At 55.9% G+C, this 20,942-nt stretch overlaps 4 protein-coding genes across 4 annotated transcripts; 3 read left to right on the top strand and 1 right to left on the bottom strand.

Annotated features, from left to right (window-relative positions):
• Window positions 1-895: 895 nt before the first annotated feature.
• On the top strand, window positions 896-1,660 carry C8A04DRAFT_29797 (uncharacterized protein; the record flags this gene model as incomplete). Its single annotated transcript, XM_062781133.1, has 1 exon — window positions 896-1,660. One exon carries the CDS (start codon window positions 896-898, stop codon window positions 1,658-1,660), a length of 765 nt encoding a protein of 254 aa, XP_062635894.1.
• Window positions 1,661-2,132: 472 nt separating this feature from the next.
• On the top strand, window positions 2,133-2,804 carry C8A04DRAFT_29796 (uncharacterized protein; the record flags this gene model as incomplete). The annotated part of the gene is made up of 1 exon (XM_062781132.1): window positions 2,133-2,804. One exon carries the CDS (start codon window positions 2,133-2,135, stop codon window positions 2,802-2,804), a length of 672 nt encoding a protein of 223 aa, XP_062635893.1.
• Window positions 2,805-4,912: 2,108 nt separating this feature from the next.
• C8A04DRAFT_13134 (uncharacterized protein) lies at window positions 4,913-6,370 on the bottom strand (the record flags this gene model as incomplete). The annotated part of the gene is made up of 3 exons (XM_062777597.1): window positions 4,913-5,642; window positions 5,736-5,952; window positions 6,019-6,370. The coding sequence occupies 3 exons, from the start codon at window positions 6,368-6,370 to the stop codon at window positions 4,913-4,915; spliced, it is 1,299 nt and encodes a 432-aa protein (XP_062635892.1).
• Window positions 6,371-12,057: 5,687 nt separating this feature from the next.
• Window positions 12,058-20,679, top strand: C8A04DRAFT_38184 (uncharacterized protein; the record flags this gene model as incomplete). The annotated part of the gene is made up of 8 exons (XM_062784149.1): window positions 12,058-12,228; window positions 12,309-12,395; window positions 12,463-12,520; window positions 12,582-14,210; window positions 14,432-17,356; window positions 17,506-19,325; window positions 19,390-19,728; window positions 19,831-20,679. 8 exons carry the CDS (start codon window positions 12,058-12,060, stop codon window positions 20,677-20,679), a joined length of 7,878 nt encoding a protein of 2,625 aa, XP_062635891.1.
• Window positions 20,680-20,942: the final 263 nt, after the last annotated feature.

Genomic DNA, 20,942 nt, shown 5'->3' with positions numbered 1-20,942 from the left:
GATAAAGGGGGCCAGGGGGGAACGGGGGGAGCGACGGAAATGAGGAGGCAGGGACCGAGCGAAGGCGATGTGGGAGGGAGAGAAAGTCAAGAGGATAAGAAAGGGACGTTGGAGAGGAGGGGCTCTATTTATGCGGCACGCGCAGCAGGGCCGTGCGAGGACGCGAATCTGACGGAGCGCCATACCCGATCGGGAAGGCCGCCGTTTCCGGATGCAGCGACAGCATGTTCGACATTAAAATATCAAAAAGAAACAGCACGCGTGTCGTGTTAAACTTGGTGAGAATATTGTATCACAGAGAGAATAACTCTTAACAAAATCAGCCTAGCTGTCAGACAGTGTACATGTACCTCAAGTTTTACACTTCTCTTTCCAACAGCTGACAATCTTGGTGCCTTGCGTTGTCGCCTTGCCGAAGCGCCGTCTCACAACGGGTTGCGCTCAGTTGACCTAATTAGATGTTGTCGTGACCTGACATGATGGTGGTCGGTGTGGTCGGGCTGGCCGGTTGTTCACGGGGTATGGTAGCGGTTTGAGTAGCACGGTATGATGTATAAAGGGGCGTTTGGGGATCTGTTCGTTTCGATGGGTTCGTTTCGTCCCAGTTGAGCCTTTCTTGCTGGCAAGAGGTTTGAGTTCTGCGTTACCGCACGACACACTCAGTTGCAAGCGTATCACGACAACACATCGCCCACCAACCCATCAAAATCCATTTATCAACACTCATTTATCAACACTCATTTCTCAACACCCGACCCACCACTAATACTCGCAATTCCCCCACAACCCGCCTACCTACAAACCGAACCCAACCTAACCACCCAGCAACCAACCTAAACCCCCAAACCCCCTCATCTAAGCAACTCAAAACATAAAGATATTGAAGAAAGCAAGAATGTGCTGCCGCTACACAGATTACCACCTCTGCGGACACCCCTACCGCGACCGCAACCTGCACACCACCCGTCTCGTGCCCTGCTCGCACTACAACCCTTCCCACGCCTGCCACCGCCGCCTGCCGGTTCACGCGGAACGGGGGTATACCTACGATTTGGTTTGTCCTAGTTGTTATGATGGAGGGATTGGAGTGGGGAGTAAGCATGTGAGGTGGGCTGATTTGGGGTCTTCGTCGTCTTCTTCCCTAGGGTCGAGGACAGGGTTATGGTATCGGCCGTCGCCGTCGTCCTCTGGGTTAGGGTCGTCGGGGTCAGGGTCGTGGTCGAGCTTGGGGACCTTCGGGTCGGGGTCGTGGTATAGGTCGTCTTCGTCGTCATCAAGATCGTCCCGGTCACCGGCACAAACACGTACCAGCAAGCTAGACGTGAACTTTGATTGGGACTGGGATAGAGGACGAAGCCGGTACCGCAGTGGGACAGGGAGAGACAGAAACAGAGAGAGAGACGGACTGGATGTGAAGGTGCGGTGGTCGCCGCATCACGATAAGGATGATGATTATGATATCACGGCAAGCTACAGCAGGGACGGTACCCGCTGGTGGGACTGTGGGCTGGAGACGTCATGGAGGTCGAAATCCTGGTCGGGGTCGCGGCCGCGGTCGTATGGGGGTAAGGGGGCTACCAGGCTGGGGGATTGGGATTGGGATTGGGATGGAGGTGATTCGTGGGGGGCTAAGGTGAGGTATCGGTCGCGGTGGTTGTGAAAGGTTTATGAGTGGTTGGGTTATTGTTTTCTGGGAGTTGCTTTTATGGGTCTTAAGGTGGTTTGGTTAATTATTTCAGTTTTGGGGACAGCCATATTACAACGCTGTTTTAATTGTTTCACTTGTTAGCAGTATCAGCGTTCCTCTATTCTAATTTCTACTTGCTAGCAGGCCTAGATTCGGTGGAAATTACAACGGTATTTCATCACGGATTAAGTGGCATGTGGGCAAATTCCGGGTTGTTCTTGCTTTTTTGGTGGAGGTGGCATATGTTGAGAAGGCATGACTGAGAAACCGCAATTAATTGGTAGGGGGTCAATTGGACTGAATTAATACTGACTAGTAAGTTTTATGAGAGTTTGAACGTAAGAATCAGCAGGGCCAGAAAATTCTTGTAAATCACACAGTCTTGAAGGCTTGATGAAGATCAGAGTCGAATTACTCGACTGTGTCCCAGAGTGCGATCAACACCATGCGGCTGGAATCTCTTCTCTTTCTATCTTCTCTCTCAACCGCTCAGCCCGACACACCCTCCCAAAACCATCTCACACACCTCCACACCCACAACCTCCCCTACGGCACCCTATCCTACTGGGGAATTCCCGGCCGAGAAAGCCCAGACTGGAACTGGACCTTGAACCTCAACACCACCACTCACAACCACCCATCCAACCACCAAACCCAACATCCAGCCCGACGCCCCGCCCAGCACTGCGGCGCCAACATCGTCTACTGCAACGACACCTCCGCCCACCCAGCCCCCGCCACAACCTGCTCACACCTCCTCACCGTCCTCTCCGAAACACAACACCAAGCCATTGATCCCAACACCCGGGCTGTGTATCTCACCACTCCGCGTCTTGCGGCCCGGACTTATCACAGCCCTAATAACCACAACACCGGATACGGCCAAAATAGGGGAAATAGAAAAGAAGAAGAAGAAGAGGGAGACACCTGCGTCCTATCATGGCACACCCGCGTGCCGGGGCTGGTGAACGGGCATCTGGTCGAAGCGGCGGTCGACACGCTGTTGTTGTGTCATGAAGGGGGTCGGGTGGCGGGGTATGCGACGGCGGTGAGTCTGAATGGGGTGTGTACCGTTGAGTGTTTGTCGGGGGGGGCGGAGTGTTTTTTTGGGTGGTGATACTTACTTGCTGGTGTACATATGTAATTAGTAGCTGGAGGTGGTGGTGATAGGGGGTGGTAGGGTTAGGGTTGTGATGTTGGTGGTCTTGCCGGGACTTGCGATTCAACGTGTGAACAGTGATGGATTCGGGTTAGGGTTGGGTGTTATCTTGGTCGCTGGATCATGTGCTACGATTGAGAGAGAATTATTCGTCGTCAGTTAATAGTTTGTTAAGACAATTCATGTAAATGCCCCATTTCCGCGCTTCCCGCTGTAAATCCACCTTCCCCAACTGCTCCCGCTCGAAGCTCCGTCTGAGACACTTCGCAACTCCGACTCTGATCGGGAGCACAGACATCGCCGTCCGGACAAACCGCTGAAACCCATCGGCGACCAACGGCACCTAACTCCTGCACGCTCAGTAACTCAAACACAGTTTGACAGAACCCACTCTCCGGAGCTGCGAGCCGATTCCCCATTCCCCAAGTCTCGAGACAGAAAACGGAAAACGGAAACCCGCAGCAAAAGTTTTCACCTCGCTTCCTCCCGCAGTCAGACCCAGCCAGTCCCGTTGACAGCTGCAGCGCTGTGGCCTCGTCATTGGTGTGACGGCGTAAGTCCACAAAGTGAACCTGTCTCTGGCAGTGAGACCCGGCAGTTTGTAGATCAATCAGATCGTCGGGCGTTGGTTGGTTGCAGTGGTTGCGACTCAACGAACGGCGGACAGACGGGATGGCGAACGAGCGTTGGCCCGTTGGGTGTCTCACTGTCGTTGTCTTGTTTGGTCTGCGGTCTGCGGTTTGGGCTGTTCTGAGGGATGACTTGAAGATGACGAACTATCGTTATCGTTGGATGATGAGCATGTGTGTGAGGTTCCCGTCGAGCAATTGCCCGTCTCAAGCCAACGTGCATGCCTAGACTTTTGTCTAACTAGTTCGAGATGACTATCAACTTGTCTCTCGTTGGCTATGGACGTGATGATTATCCTCTTAACCAACCCATTCCTCGAACTGATTCAGCGATGTCTCTTCGCACTTCTTGTCTGTTTGTCTATCTGTCTCGTCCGGTTGTCCGAATGCGGCTTCCCGACGGCAGACTGTGTCTGAATGGGCATTTTCAGGAGGGTTGTTGACTCTCTTTTTTCTCTCTTGGCTCGACAGACTGAATTAGGAAATGGAAATGGAAATGGGGCGCTTTGACCACCTGTCAGCGGCTGTGACCTGAAAATCTCAGAGTTCAACCCTGGCTCTGGACCCTGGCTGACCTGACTTGGGCTGTCGGCACTAGGCGGCTTGGAGCTCTGGGCTGGACTGGGCTGGTCTGAGCACTCCTTGACCTGGACCTGGACCCTGCCCTGGTTCAGGACCCTGAGCCTGAAGCTTGAACCGAGGGTTGTTGGTTGTTGGTGGGACGAAGAGAGGAAATGAGGTGATTGTTTTCTGAAGGATCAGTGTGATCAGGGTGTCTCGGCTCTCAAGGAAGTCTGCGAAATGGTTGTTGACAGCATGAGGAGTAAAACATTTTCCACTTGTTGACATTCCTTTTTTTTTTCTTGATACACAGTATCTACCGAGTCTGTGAGGAATTTGGGAGCTGTCAACTTTCTTGGTACCGTGAGCGGCCCGCGCCGGGATGACGTGCGACGTCCAAACGAGTATCGATTGCGGTCCGAGGCTGGCTGAGCCAAGGCGAGCGGCTGATGGGCCGACCCCGGACTTAACGTCAACGTCGACGTCAAGTGAACAATCGTTGGAGTATTATATTACAACATATAGTACACAAAGCTCGGGAGTTCTGTTTACGATCAAGTATAGTTGTTGTTCGTCGTTCTCAACGCCGAATATGATAAAGGATTGAACTGCCTACCGGCAGGAGATTAAGCCAAACCAAATATCCACCAAATGCTAACTAGATGCTGAAGAAGTCAAAGTACAAGAATAACCCAATATGCCCGCTCAGAGATACCGGTAATAACGAAGGAATAATCAGCTGCCGCTGTAAAAACCAAACCGGTCATGGTATCATCCCTTCCGTCTCGTTCCCTTTCACTCTCTTTCGCTCTCTCGGCCCCTCTCCTTTTCTCTCTGTCTGTCTCTGTGTGCGTGTGTATGTCCCTCTCCGAGAGCCTAAACAAACTCCGTCCCCGTAACCCTCAAAAACTCCCCAATAGTATGCAACCACACCCGTCTCACCAAATCCTCCTCCCTCAACCGTCTAACCGCTTCCTCCCCCTTGGCCTCCGCATCCAACCCCACCGAATACACCCCACTCCCCTGTCTCGCATCGCTCCCCCTAGCCACATTCACCCCGCTCCCCTCAACCAACACCACCCCGGCCGTCCCATTCCCCCCGGCACTCAACACGCTATTCCCCGTAGCCGTCGACGCCGTACTCATGCCCCCCGTACTGTTATTCCTCCCTCCCCAGCCGCGACTCCGAGCCGGAAACCGCCCGCTGGTAGCCACGAATAGTTGTCTCTCCCCCGCTTCAGCAAGCGACGATACCACGGACGCACTGCTCCCGCTCGTGCTGGAAACCATCTTATTGAGCATCGACCTCATCAATCCTACCCCCCCGTTTCCCCCGGAAGCAGCAGCAGCAGCGGCCTTAGCGGCCTTCCCCCCCTTGCGGAGTTCGCGACCGACGTGGGTGGATCGGACGAAGCCCGGGAAGGTGTGGACGAAGGAGACGTCGGGGGCTTCGAGGGCGAGGGATTCGAGGGCGAGGGTTGTCATGGAGGCTGTGTGGGCGCGGAGGTGGGCTAGGTGGGAGGCGTGGTGTTTGGGGTTGTTTAAGGGACTCGTTCCTGTGGAGGTTGGTGATGGTGTTGGGCGTGGCGGGGAGCTGGTGCTCGCTCTGGGGTTGTTGTCCTCGCTAGGTCGGGATACAGGGACAGGAAAATCGGGGTCGAAAGGGGGCGGGTCGTAGTAGGTTGCTGCTACTGCGGACGGCGGGGTGGGCGGGCAAGTGCGGGAGGATAGGGGCAGGCCGAGGGAACGGCCTTGGAGGTCGCCTACGGAGACGGCGCCTTCCTTTGTGCCGCCGAAGACGGTTACCACGCGCCGGAGGAAGGGGGCTTTTTGTAGCAGGGGGAGGAGGTTGACGATGAGGCGGATGCGGGAGTAGTAGTTGAGGGCTGTGGGGTAGTAGAGGTGTTCGGGGGTTTCTATTCTCTGTCAGTGTTGTTCATAAGTAGCGAAGGATAGAGGAAGATAAGAATAAAAATAAATACCCTTCCCCGTCACCATCGTCCCCGCCGTCAAAAACAACAGATTAATCACCCCCTCATGCCCCTTCAGCTCATAGCACACCTCGTCCACCGTCTGCAACAGCGACAAATCCGCCTGCAAGAAATGGTACTGCCCGCCGGGGTTGATAGCCGCCAGCTCGTTGGTGATGCGCACGGCGGCACGTTCGGAGCGGCCGAGGAAGTAGATGCGCGGCTGCACGGCGTGTTTAGCCAGCTCCTTCATGGTCGCCTCGCCGATGCCGCTTGTGCCGCCGACGAAGACGGCTACGAGCCCGGCAGGCAGACACTCTGGGATGCGGGCGTTGGAGGCCCGCATCTGCTCGAGTGTGACCATTTTGGAGGCTCTCGTGGTGCTCTGGCGTGACTCTGGGTCGAAGTGAAAGTGAGATGGGAAACGAAGAAGGAACCAAGAAGGAAAATCGAGGACGGGGCCAAGTCTGAGTTCTGTCTCGATTCGGACCAAGGGATGACGGGTTCCAAGTTGTCGGGTGACTGACTCCAAGCGTTGGGTGATGCCAATGTTGAGTGATCACAAGATATCACAAGATGTTGGTGTTAGAGTCCGGAGTAGAGATATCCGGAGTCGTTGATATTGGTGTGCAACCTAAAGGCAAAGGAGACAAGGGGGCAGGTCCCCGACTGGTGGAGGGCGCGCGGGGGTCAAAAGGAACGCAGATGTCTGCATACGAAAGGAAGGGAAAGGGGGCAACGGCCCGGAGATACCATCCGGAGCTGCAGGCGGCCCCCCGATCATCAGCCTGACAACCTGACAACCTGGCGGCCGGTCAGAAATATGATACGGCTGTTATTTAGCGATGCGCCTGATGGCTGACTAGTTACATTAGTGCATGCAACAGCGATCTGGCACCGTCACAGCTGCAAGATCGGAAATGGGGTCTGTGATGAGGAATCTGTACTGTCAAAACTCCAGTTCAAACTGTGGGACTCGACCTCTCTCTGCGTACTGGACACGGCAGCCTACCGGACCGAGACCTTTCGCCTGTCCCAAACCGTCTTCCTCGCTTCTGTTTCCCGTCTCCTACAATACTCCACAGTCCTCACGACACCCGAACTTCGCATTCTCAAAAGACCCGAAATCAAGGACCGCGACGCGTCAACCCAAAACAGCCCAACCCGGCTGGACATTTGCTGCGGCTAGTGTAGTTCGACATGAAATGACAGGACCGGCCAAGAGGAAGAGAAATGCCCGAGGAAGCAACAAAGACAAGACATGGAAAAGCTCGGACTTGCACGCTTGCAGGCCTGCACTGCAGCGCACCATCAGCGCCTTCCCTGATCGACAGCGCCCTGGCAAGCCGTTCTGAGATCCTCTCAGGGGTCCCCTTGAACCCCCCCAGTCGAGCAGTGGGCAGGCCCACCCCACGGCTGGTCGGCATGGCCTCTCACTGGCGGATTTGCTGTCTAGCCGAATGCGCCTTCCGCTGGAGCTGGAGAAACTGGAGACCGGAACCCCGGCGCACTGTAACTTCTGCAACCTGTCTGCAAGTCTGCAAGTCTGCAAGTGCTGTGTTGCTGCTGTCAGTGCTGTGTCAGCCACGGGTGAGAGTGACAGCCCCGCTGGGACTCCACAGGGCAGATGTGACATGCACGAGCGAGGGAAAGAAGAAAAGTGTGTGGTAACAAAAGGATTAATCGGGGAAAAGGAGAGAAGAATCAACAAAAAAACCGGGGAATAGTAGCAGAAAAAAGGAAAGAATGGCTCAGACAGGTAAATTTAGGGTTTGGCTTTTGACGCCCATCGTCATCTGTACGACTCAGCTGCCGGCGTAAGCTGTCTCACGGCCGGCGGTCTCGATCGTGGCTGCAATTAGGGATTCAGCCATTTCGGGGGGCTTTTTATCAACACTTTCGGGGGGGGCGCTGTTACTCTGTTATTCCAGGGATGTCGGGGCGCGGGCTTCTGTGATGCGGATTCCAGGGATTTTCGGATACGCAAGGCCTGGAAAATACGCCCATACGCCCCCAGCTGCGGGAAGCGCTGCGGGACGAATCCTTCCCTTCCCCTTCATTTCCGGTGCTCTGTGCTGAGTGCTGACGGCAGAGACGAAAATAAATTCGAAATTTGGAATACCCTCCCCCAGAAAAACAAAAGAAAAGAACCCAAAAAAAGTCTCCGGCTCGCGTCATCTGTCATCCCTTGCTAAGTGCAACCGTCAACCCCGGGTTCCTCGGTTGCCTCAGAGGCTAAGGGTTCCCAGCACACACCAACAACCAACAGCCAAAAGATGTCCACTTCCCCAAATCACCATAAGACATAGCAAGACACACTGACACATTGACACAGCCAACAACACGGCTAGTCCCCAATTTAGTGTAATGCACAAGTAGACAATGCAATGCAATGCACTGCAGTTATGCTCTGCTCAACCAACCGGCTCAACTCCTGTCAGACAGCAGACAGCACTGTCAAGCCCCCCGAAGCCTCAGTCACGAACTCACGATAGGACGAACACAAGAAAAATCACATCACAGACCTGACTATGGCGCAGTTACAGTCCTGTGTACTTCGTACGAGAGAAGTAGTGTAATAAGTGGCTGCGCCTTGTGTGACGCAAGCGGGCGCGGGAAGCTGTCAATCCCGCGATTTGTGTTCCGATCGGGGCGTACAACGGTGATGGACTTGATGGGCCTGACGGGTGGTTGCTTGCAGGTTGTCCCGAGGGCAAGCAAACTGCTTCGGCACAGTATCCGTCCTCCTTTTCGGGGGGTTTTGGGGGGTAATTTCTTTTGTTGCTATTTTCTCTTCTGTCATTCTTCCCGCTCTGTGTTCCCTTCCTCCATCCCTTCTTGAAATGAGGTATTCCTCCCTTCTTGAATGAGTTACGGGTCTTTTTGTGACTTCTCTCGCTTTCGCTTGAACCCCCACTGTGCCCTGGAAGCTCTCCCGCTGCCCTGCTCGGCCCTGCGCTGTGATGTTACACTGGTGGATTTCCCTTCCCTGCCCTGCCTGCCTGCCAAGTGTATCCGTACATAGTGTAGTGTACTATGGTAAGGCTTGCTACACCAGGCACGCATCAAATTCTCAACCCCTCCAAGCATTCTCACTGCCACTGCGGTCACTGTGATGGATGCATGTCACTGCAAGAAAGAGAAACAAACCCCCTGTGGTTCGGAAACCCCAGCCAGAAGCAGACAGGCGAAGACGGGCAAATCCGCTCGCTTGCAGCTGGCTTGGGTTACAGAGGGGTTACAGAGGGGTTACAGAGGGCCCGCGCGGGCTTGCAGCCACTTGGGGCAGGCCGGCAGGGGAAGCTTGGTCGGCCAGGGAAGCTTGGAGCGGATTGAGTGGAGGGTAACACTGGAAGTGACACTGGGGGTGACACTGGGAGTGAAAGTGGGGGCTGGTGTAAAATCATAGCGCACGGCAGCCGGCAGGGCAAGGTAGAGGTGGTGACACGGATTTGGGGCATTTGAAATTGGGAATTGGGTAATGGGCATTGGGTAATGAGGGTTTGTTTCGTTCGTTTTTCTTCACGATTACTTGTTGATTTGGCATTCCAGCAGCCTTTTCACAGGTTGCAGAAACTTTGCAGCCGGGTGTTCGCATCCTGCACATCCGCCCCTGGCCGCTAATGCAAGTGTTATTCGCGGCGTTTGCAGATCGCCCTGATCTGCGGCGTCCCGCGGGGAGTGCCGGATTGGGCTTGGCTTGGCTGTTGGTTCGACACTCGACACGGGAAAAGCTGCTGTTGGTTGGGATGGGGAAATGGTGGGAGAAGGGGAAATGAGGGAAAGGAGAAAAGAGAAGTGAGAGAGGGAGAGGAAGCGGAGTGAGGGGAAGGACAAACTCAACTCCAAACTCCATGCGAACTCCCTCAAAGAACTGATCACGATGGTAATCATCCTCCAGCTTGTGTCACTGTCAAACCAGAAACACCACGCCGATGTAGCTCATCACAGACAACCCGCCGCATCATGACACCTGACGACGCGCATCTCGCATTCCAGTGTCAGATTCGCGAGTGTGATGCGGAAGCGCGAAACAAAAACGCAAGAATCGGACGTCCTGCCGAGTCTTCAGCTCTGCAAGTCTTCAACAAATGGAAGTCTTCAGATCGCAACTCCGCAAGAATCTTCAACAAATGGAATCTTCAACGTCAAATGCAACAGCTGAAGAGGACAAATGAGTGGCTGAATGGCTGTCCTCGGTGGCCGAGGCCCGAGGAGGAGAACAAGTTGGTTGTTGGTTGATCCCCCGGCTTCACCTTGATCCCCTTGTTCCCGGACTCTCCGCCCGGCCCGCCGGGGGTCGGACTTTCTTAACACTGCACTGCGCTCATCTTTTGTGCCAGGCCGGACCCCGATCTGCGCTGAACCCGACTCGCCGAAATGTTGAAGTGGGGCCGAGATCCGACCGGCCCCGCTGGCCCCACATCCCCGCGCAGTCCGGAGTTTCTCGAACGGAGTGCGGCGAGTCGGACGAGTCGGACTGGATTGGTGGGCCGTGTTGTGGGCCCCACTTGGCGACCCAGGACCCTGGGACCAGGGAGCGTGTGGGATTGGTTGGTTTTTTGGACTGCGTTTTCTTTGATTTTGGGTGTCCTTTTGAGTTTTTTTTTTTTTTCTTTGGTTGAGCGTTTTTCGTTTCTTGTTGAAGAGAGGCAGATGTGGTTACACAACGGCTTATGAGTTATTTCTTTATTTCTCAATTAACTCAATTAAGGCAGAAAATACCTTGCGAGATAAGGAAACCGACTTAATTCGACAACAGCAAAAGTTGATTCACCTCGCCAGTCATCATCCCCCGACCGATCGATCTCCACGTCGCTGTCGGCCGACCGCCACCAGTTCCACTTTTCCCGGCCCCAGCTGAAGAAGATCTCCCCACCTCGGAGTTAACCCCTGGTGAACCAACATGGCCCGGAGTATCTCCCACCAATTCAGCCTCTTCCCTTGTTTCTCCTTTCTCCAGCAGCTCGTCGGTCTTGGCTTTTATTTCTGCTTGTTGGTTGTCCACAGCTGGACTCGTTGGTTACACAGCCAGCCACGTCTGGCCATCCACAACGAAAAAGAACCAGAGTTTGTCTGCTTCTCTGGTACCGAGAACAGATCTGGGCACAAACACAGCTGAAGACGGTGATCGCCCGGGCCGATATGGAGACGTGATGAGATGAGTTGAGTTGACAGTGATCGTGACGGGTTGCCGGCCGGGTTTGCGTTTTGGGTTTGAGATATCGCATGGCATGGCTGGCTTGACGAGCTGGACTCGTGGGAGGAGGGTATCCATCCACTTGCAGGATCGAAGTTCCCACGCTGTCTATCCGTCTGTCTGTGTGTCTCTCTGTCAAATCCCCCCCCCCCCACGAACCCTGTCACACACAGCTGGCTAGTCAGTTTGTCCGCTCGTCCGGGCATACCTCCGTTCATGGTCGGCAGGTCGGCTGATAGACCGAGAACGGGCGGATTTCGCGGCTGTTGTTTGTTACTCTCTTCCTGGTCGGTCTGTTGACCTTGCGAACATCCCCCCACCCATGTCCGGATCTTTCTTGTCACCCACCCCGCTTCTGCCATCTCGCTTGTTGGGTGGGTGATTTTTTCTTGTGTTCCCTTCCCTTGTTCCCTTGTAGTATCTCCGCATGTGGGTGTGATCGAGATCCGGCGCAAGCAAGCAAATGTGATAAGGTGGGATCGCGCCCGGGTTGCATGTGCTTGCTTTTACTCTTCTTTACAAATACTCGGTTTACTTATAGCTGGACCCGCCGTGGACTTTGAGCGGATTCTCTGAGTTGAACTTGAGTTATCCTGGTTTTTTTGTCGACTTCTTGACTGGAGTTGTCGCGCTTGGAATACGCTACGTGGGTCCACTCCGCGCCAGTCTGTTTCTAGCATTACCTCTTAATTACTCTCTCGCCATCCCACTCTCACCTGGATCTTTACCTCGACGACTCACCTTATCTCCCACTTTACTTACTTTAATTGATACCCCCCCTCACCTCACCAAACACCCTTCACCCAGATACCACCACACAACACAAACAGATACAGATACACACGCCCACAATGGACCCCATCGCGATCATCGGCATGAGCTGCCGGTTCGCCGGGGACGTCGACACACCGGCGAAACTGTGGGAGCTCCTGGCCGAGGGACGCAGCGCGTGGTCGCCGATTCCGGAGGAGCGGTTTAACGCGGCTGGGTTTCAGCACCCGAATACTGAGAAGTTGAACGCAGTACGTTTTTTACTCCTCCACTCGCAAGGTGTTGTGGGTGTTTTATTTGGGTAGGAGGGAAATGCTGACTGTGGTGATAGACCAACGTGGTGGGCGGGCACTTTTTGAAGGAGGATATTGGGTTGTTTGATGCGAATTTTTTTAATTTGTCGGCTGAGACGGCGGCGGTAGGTTTACTCGGTCTTTTTTAGTTTACCTTGCGCTTGTTTGGTGTGTGGTTACTGACAACAACAGGCCCTCGACCCGCAGTTCCGGCTGCAGTTAGAGTCCACATACGAAGCGCTAGAGAGCGGTATGTCTCTTTCTCTCTTTCTTCTCCTCTTATATGGAATGTCTACTGATGTACAATTTAGCCGGCCTCACATTACAATCCGTCGCAGGCAGCGACACCTCCGTCTTCGCGGGCTCCTTCTTCCGCGACTACCACGAAACGCAAATCCGCGAACCCGACTCCCTCCCGCGCTTCCTCCTCATGGGCACCGGCGCAGCCATGGCGTCCAACCGCCTCTCCCACTTCTTCGACCTCCGCGGGCCCAGCATGTCCATCGACACGGGCTGTTCGACCACGCTAACCGCCCTCCACCAGGGGTGTCAGAGCCTGCGCGCAGGCGAGTGCGGCATGTCGATCGTCGGGGGCGCGAATGTGATGTTCAACCCGGATATGTTTTTGGCGATGTCGTCGATGACGCTTATTTCGCGGGATGGGAAGTCGTATGCTTTTGATCATCGCGCGTCGGGGTATGGAAGGGGGGAAGGGACGGCGGTGGTGGTGCTGAAGCGGTTGGCGGATGCGCTAAGGGATGGGGATCCGGTGAGGGCGATTATTCGTGATACTGGGTTGAACCAGGATGGTAAGACTGAGACTATCACGACCCCCTCTGGGGAAGCGCAAGAAGCGCTGGTGAGGGAATGTTACCGGCGCGCGGGGCTTGATCCGGCGCAGACGGCGTACTTTGAAGCGCACGGCACGGGCACGCCGACGGGAGACCCGATCGAGGTGGGGGCGATCGCGAAGGTGTTTACCCCCGAGGGACGGGCACCAGGAGAGGACGGGAAATTGAGGATTGGGTCGGTCAAGACGAATATCGGGCATACGGAGACGGCGAGCGGGTTGGCGGCGATTATTAAAGTGGCGCTGGCGCTGGAGCACGGGCAGATTCCGCCGAGTGTGAATTTTGAGAGGCCGAATCCGAAGTTGAGGTTGGGAGAGTGGGGGTTGAAGGTGCCGACTTCGTTGGAGGCGTGGCCGGAAACCGCCTCGAGTCAGGGGGGTGTTCAGGGAGGGGTGAAGAGGGCGTCGATTAATAATTTTGGGTATGGCGGGACGAATGCCCATGTTATTATGGAGTCGCTGGATTCTTATCTTTCGTCCAACGCCAACGGGCATTCTCTTACCAACGGACACACCAACGGCGTCAACGGTCATTCCCACACAAACGGAATCAACGGCCACGCCCTCACAAACGGCAACCACCCCATCAACGGCCACAACCGCAAAGACAGCGGCATCTCCATCTCCTCCTCCGACTCCCCCTCAGAAAACCCCTCTCCAGAAACCATCCACCCCCACCTCTTCACCCTCTCCGGCAAAGACGAACGCGCCACCACCCTGATTGCCACCAACCTCGCCACCCACCTCTCAACCCTCCCTCCTTTTCCCACACCACAAGACGAGAGCGTGTTCTTGTCTAACCTCGCACACACCCTGAACCACAGAAGAACCCAATTCCCCTGGATCTCCACCTTCTCCGCCTCCTCGCTCTCTTCCCTGGTTAAGACTCTTCAAAGTGGACGGGTGAAGCCTGTTAAAAGGGAGGGGGCAGAGGGAAAGGTGCAGAGGATTGGGTTTGTGTATACGGGCCAGGGAGCGCAGTGGTGGGCGATGGGACGGGAATTGGTGGATGTGTATCCCGTTTTTGAGGGGGTTTTGGGGGAGTGTAGTACGGTGTTGAGGGGGTTGGGGGCGGAGTGGGGTGTTGTTGGTGAGTTACTCTCTCATATTTCCTTCCTAGCTTTCCAGTTCTGGGTTTTGGGGGTGATAGGGGGTGTTTCTTGGGTGTGATGTTGGGAGTGATAGGGGGTGTTGACTTACTTCCGGATTGGGGAGTTTGTTTACCCCCCTTTTCCACTTCCCCTTATCATCACCTTTGCTCGATTCTTTTTTTCCCTTCTCTCTTGTTACATCTGCTAACGCATAGTTTAGAGGAACTCTCCCGCGACGCAACCACCACCCGCGTCAACCAACTCGAATACTCCACCCCCGTCTGCGTCGCCGTCCAAATCGCGCTCACCGTCCTCCTCTCTTCCTTCGGCATCCACCCCACCGCCGTGACCTCCCACTCCTCTGGTGAAATCGCCGCCGCCTATGCCGCTGGCGCTCTCGATTTAGAGTCCGCCATGACCATTGCCTACGCCCGTGGCGGTATGGCGTCCGAAGGGAGCAAGTCCTCCGTCCTCAAAGGCGGGATGATTGCCGTGGGCCTGGGCGCGGAAGAAGGGAAGAAATGGCTTCCCAAAATCAAGGCCGGGAAGGTGGTTCTCGCGTGTGAGAATAGCCCGAGTAGTATTACCGTCTCGGGAGATGTGGATGGGATCGAGGAGTTGGAGGCGACGCTCAAAAAGGAGAATGTGTTTGCGCGGCGGCTGAAGGTGGATGCCGCATGGCATTCGCATCATATGGAGGCTGTTGCGGACGCGTATTATGCCGCAATGGATGGGAAGATTCGGCCGGCGAGCGATAAACTCACTGTTGCCTTCTCATCCCCCGCGACCGGGACCCGACTGGGGGATATTGCCGAGATTGGCGCGCCGGGACATTGGGTGCGCAGTCTGACGGGACCGGTGCGGTTCGTCGAGGCGTTTACTAGTATGGTGTTTGACGGGAAGTCGGAGGAACCAGCGGTGGATATGGTCATTGAAGTCGGGCCGCACGCTGCGCTGTCCGGTCCTATCCAGGATATCCTCGGCCTGCCCGTGTTTGAAGGGACCACCATCCCGTACGCGAGCTGTCTGGTGCGCAAAAAACACGCCGTCGAGACCATGCACGCTTTGGTGTCGACCCTCATCCAGAAAGGTTATCCCACCCTCGACCTCGCAGCAGTCAACTTCCCCCTGGGCACCACCGGTCTGCGGGTCCTGCACGATCTCCCGCCGTACCCGTGGAACCATTCCACACGGCACTGGATCGAGCCGCGGGCTAACAAGGCCTTGCGCGCGAGAAAGGGGGCACCCCATGATTTGCTGGGTGCGCTGGTGCCTGGAACGAACATGGCCTCGCCGACCTGGCGGCATTTTGTGCGCATCAACGAGCTGCCGTGGGTCAGGGACCATGTCGTCCAGGGGGATGTTATCTACCCGGCCGCGGGGTATCTCAGCATGGCTATCGAGGGTGTCGCGTTTGTTGCTCACACCCAAACCCCGGAGAAACAAGTCAAAGGGTATAGGTTGAGAGACGTGGAGATTACCAGCGCGTTGGTAGTCCCCGAGACAAGCGAGGGGATTGAAGTCCAACTGTCCCTGCGGCCGTGTACTCGGGCGTTGGATACCGTTGGGTGGACCGAGTTTGTGGTCAGCTCGGTGACCCTCGAAAGCAAGTGGACGGAGCACTGTCGGGGGTTGATCCGGGTGGACTACTCCCCCAAGACCAAAACCATCGACCAACCCACCCAAGACTCGGCCTACCGCGTGCGCATCTCCCCCAAGGACATCTACACCGGCTTACAGTCCGGCGGGATCAACCACGGCCCGGTGTTCCAAAACATCACCTCCATCCGCGCACGGCACAACCAGTCGGTGACGGCCTTTGTCGTCGCCGATGCGGCAGCTACCATGCCCAAGGGCCATCAGCACCCGCACGTCGTCCACCCGACGACCCTGGACTCGGTCTTCCAAGCCGCCTACACCGCTCTACCCGGCGCCGGCAACCCCGGCAAGGACACCCCCAAAGTCCCGCGGTCGTTCAAGTCCCTCTGGATATCAAGCGATATCTCTTCTGTCCCTGGAACCGCTCTCAAGGCTCTTACTGCCCTAGAGTCAGTCAACACCCAAACCATGACCACCTCCATCACCGTGGCCCCCGCTTCCCAGGGGAATCCGGTGATAACGCTGAGCAAATTCACCTGCCAATCAATCGGCACCCCCCCTTCCCCCTTGCCAGCATACCACCACCAAAAATTCACCACCACCACCTGGACCCCCTCCACCGCCCACCTCACCCCTTCCTTCCTCCAACAGCACCTCGGCACCCCCATCTCTGCCACCGAATCCGCTCAACTCATCGATCTCCGCCGCGCGTGTCTGATTTATATTACTCATGCCCTTTCGGGACTCACGACGGCGGATGTGAAGAAGTTGGAATGGTTCCAGCGCAAGTTTTATTTGTGGATGCAATTGCAGGTTGAGTTGGCAAGGACTAATCGGCTGGCGCCGGATAGTCAGTTATGGCTTGCGCAGGCGGTAGCAGCACCCACCAACCCGAAACTCCTGGCCGAACAGCAAGCTTTCCTAAAGCGAGTCGAAAGCGACAGCACAAACGGGGAGATTGTCTCTCGTCTTGGAGAGCAAATCGTCTCTATTCTCCGCGGGGAAGTGACGGCGTTGCAGGTGATGCTTGAGGATGGACTGTTGTCGCGGTATTATTTGACGGGACTCAAATGGGCTAGGGCGAATGGGAAGCTGGCGAAACTGGTGGCGTTGCATGCGGCGCAGCATCCGAGGGCTAAGATTTTGGAGATTGGTGGTGGCACGGGGGGTGCTACTACCCAAGTCCTTCGGGAACTAGCTTCCCTCCCAGGAGGCGGGGTAGGCGAAGGGGTTGGGTCGTACGACTTCACGGATGTATCATCCGGTTTCTTCGAGGCAGCGAGAGAGAAGTTCAGGGACTGGGACGGGGTGATGCGGTATCGGAAGTTGGACGTGGAGCAGGGCGCCGCGGAGCAGGGGTTTGAAGAGGGGAGTTATGATGTGGTGATTGCGTGTCAGGTGTTGCATGCGACGGCGTCGATGGAAAGGACGATGGGGAATGTGAGACGGTTGCTGAAGCCGGGGGGGAAGTTGTTTGTTATGGAGACGACGAGGGATCAGATTGATGTGCAGTTTGTGTTTGGGTTTTTGGGGGGGTGGTGGTTGAGTAAGCCTTTTCTTGCTTTATCCGTTTCCCCTTTCTCATCTCTTTTCTTAGTGTTGACATATTGCCTATTCGGGTAATATGTTTACATTCCCACATCCTTTACTTTAATGGATTTTCACTTGACGGGACTTACTAACTGGGACCTCTAGGCGAAGAAGAAGAACGCAAATTCTCCCCCTCCCTCAGCATCCCCATGTGGGACAGCGTCCTCCAACGCACCGGCTTCCGCGGCGTCGAAGCCGAAGTCCACGACTGCGACGACGAAGACCTCTACTCCTTCAGCATCATGACCTCCACCGCGACTCCTCCCCGTCCCAAATTCGACTTCGACATTTCCCTCGTGACCGTCGGAGACGACGTCCCAGCCGACTGGCTCGACCAGCTGCGGTTGTCTATCGGTTTGTTGACTTGGACAGTGCCCACAGTCGGCACCCTCGAATCAGCCGCGCAGAACCCACTCGAAGAAGACACCAACAAAGTCACACTGCTAATCGACTCCCCCACGCACCCTGTCCTCGCAGCCCCGAGTCCAGCTTTGTTTGCAGGTATCCAGGCAGTGTGCACGCGTTCCCGCGGTGTGCTATGGTTGACCCACGGCGGCGGACCGGCGAATACCAATCCGCTTGCGAGTCTTGCGCCGGGGTTTTTGAGGGCGTTGAGGCAGGAGTACAGGGGTAAACCGCTGGGTACGCTGGATCTGGATGCGGCGAGGGGGATGTTTAGCGACGGGAGTGTGGCGGCTGTGACGGGGTTGTTTAAGACGTTCTTTGCGGAACCTGTTGATGGGACGGTAGGGAGGGATTATGAGTTTGCGGAGAAGGAGGGGGTGGTGTACGTTCCGCGGTTGGTTAAAGACCGGGAGCGTAACGCGCGTGTCTATGCCCCCCCGGCCACCTCCGAGAACACCACGGAGGATACCCCAGCAGAAGAAGAACACCTCGAACCCTACCTCCAACCCACCCGCCCGCTTCACCTGGACCTCACCACAAACAAATTCACCGACGACCCTGCCGCAACCGTCCCACTACCAGATGACTTTATCGAACTCGACCCGCGGGCCTTTTCCACCCCCTCTTCGGGACGACCAGACGGAACGACAGACGGAACCACAGACGTAGCAGGCCTCATCGCCCGCGCCAGCCCAACAGCCGCAGCGATGGGTCTCCGCGTCGGCGAGCGCGTTTTGGCACTCCTCCCCCCTTCTCCGTCTGGATCTGCTGCAGAGACAGAGTATGCTAGTCGGCCCAGAACGCACTGGTCTACTGTCGTCCCTCTGCCCGCCAACCTCTCTCTCCCAACTGCCGCAGCGCTGCCAACGGCGTATACCACCGCCTATCTTGCGCTGTATGATATTGCACGACTCCAGCCGGGTGAGAGCGTGTTGGTTCACGAACTGGGATCGACCACCGCTGCGGGGGTTATCAGCGTTGGCCTAGCAGCCGTGCAGTTAGCCCAGCGTGTGGGGGCAGAGGTGTACGTTACTGTTTCCTCCGCCGACGAAGCACTCTTCGTCCAGACCAAACTGGGTATTAAACCCGAGCGGGTATTCACTTCCCCTCCTGCAGACGACATAGACGAGTTTGTCGACCGGGTCAAAGAAGTAACCGGCGGAGAAGGAGTCGACATAGTCCTCACCACCCTGCCAGGTCCCGCTCTGCAGACCGGTCTCGCATGTCTCGCGCCCCTGGGGAGACTGGTGGATGTCTCGCCTGGAGAAGACGCCGCTGCGAACAAGACACTGGCCATGGAGGCTTTTGGAAGGGGGGTTACGGTTTCGCGGGTGGATGTCCCGGCGTTGGTGGCGAGACGGCCGATGCAGGTGAATAGGGTGTTGAAGCAGGTTGTGAGGTTGGTTGGGACGGGGGAGATTGGGCCTATTGAACCCGTTGAACCTGTTGCGTTGAGTGAGGTGGTTAAGGGGGAGGTGGGGGGTAGGGTGGTTGTTGTTGGGCCGGAGACTGTCGTGCCGGTGAGTTCGCTCCTTTTTTCCATTTACCCATCCATTACGCTGTTACTCGTTACTAACAGAACAGACCACCAAACCCACCGAAAAAACCCCCATCCGCCCCGACGCTACCTACCTCATAATCGGCGGCTTCGGCGGCATCGGCCGGTCCATCGCGCACTGGCTGGCCGCCCACGGCGCGCGCCATCTACTCGTGCTATCCCGCAACAGCGGCGGCAGCGCGGGAAAGGCCCGGCTGGCCAGCTTGCAGGAAGAGCTGGCCGCAGCGGGTCACAAGGAGGTCAACGTGTCCGCAGTGTCGTGCGATATTTCGCGCATGGATGAGTTGAGTCGCGTGCTGGATGCGCATGTGTTGGCGCGGAAGCCGCCTATTAAGGGGGTTATTCATGGTGGGATGGAGTTACAAGTAAGTCCCTTAACCTTCTGACTTTTGACTTTTTTCTTTTTTTTTTTCTTTTTTTTTCTTTTTTTTTTTTTTGGTCTGGTTTACTAACCAAGATACAATCAGGACGCCGTCCTAGAACACATGACCCCCCAAACCCACCTCGCCGCCCTCGCCCCCAAACTCCTCGGCACCCACAACCTCCACACCTACTTCTCCCGCCCGACCGACCTCGACTTCCTAATCCTCCTCTCCTCCCTCGTCGGCGTCGTCGGTTTCGCCTCCCAAGCCAACTACGCCGCCGCCGGCGCCTACCAGGACGCCCTCGCTTCCCACCGCACTTCCCCCGCCGGTGGCAGTTTGCCCTGTGTGGCGCTGGATCTGGGGATTGTGAAATCGGTGGGGTATTTGGCGGATGATGACCGGGAGGGGCTGGGGAAGACGATTGAGAAGTTGAGGTATCATGGGTTTACGGCGCTGAGTGAGGAGGATGTGTTGGGAGCGATTGGAGAGGCGGTTAGGGATCCGATGGGGGGGCAGTTGAGTTTGGGACTTAACACCGGGCCGACGAAGGGGGATATGTCGGGTTCGCCGATGGTTACGGATTTGAGGTTTGCGGGGTTGGCTTATCAGCAGCCTGCTGCGACGGCTTCGACTGCTGCGACCTCCTCCGGATCAGCTACCGACCTTGCGGCGTTGCTGACCGGGTCGGGATCACCAGAGGAAGCCGCCGGTCACGTAACCACGGCGCTGGCGCAGAAACTGACAGATATCTTCATGCTCGGCGAGGGTGAAGTGGTGCCGGGCAAGTCACCCGCGGATTATGGTGTCGACTCGCTGGTGGCTGTGGAACTCAGGAACATGCTGGCGCTCAAGGCTGGTGCGGACTTGTCTATTTTTGAGATTATGCAGAGTGGGAGTTTGACGGAGTTGGGGGGTAAGGTGGCGGCTAAGAGTCGGTTTGTGGGGGCATAATGATGATGGATGATAATACAGGTGATGATGCTACGGGAGATGGGTGATCTGGATGGTCTAATGCTTGTTATTTTGCGATGATTTTACTCTACGGATGGTATCTGCTTCGGGTTTGGAGTTTTGATGTTTTCACGTTGGTTTTGATAGCGATGCTTGTTGGCTTTCTCTCTTAGTTGCTGATTATTTGGTTGGCTTAGTTCTCTGACAGTAATAAGTTGTCTATTGCTTCTGCGAGCTGCTTTCCATTTTTGCTCTTAGTTGAT

This window comes from Dichotomopilus funicola (genome assembly GCF_033296635.1).
Source record: "Dichotomopilus funicola strain CBS 141.50 unplaced genomic scaffold C8A04scaffold_43, whole genome shotgun sequence".
Taxonomy (NCBI): domain Eukaryota; kingdom Fungi; phylum Ascomycota; class Sordariomycetes; order Sordariales; family Chaetomiaceae; genus Dichotomopilus; species Dichotomopilus funicola.
This window is presented reverse-complemented; position numbering and strand designations above follow the sequence as displayed.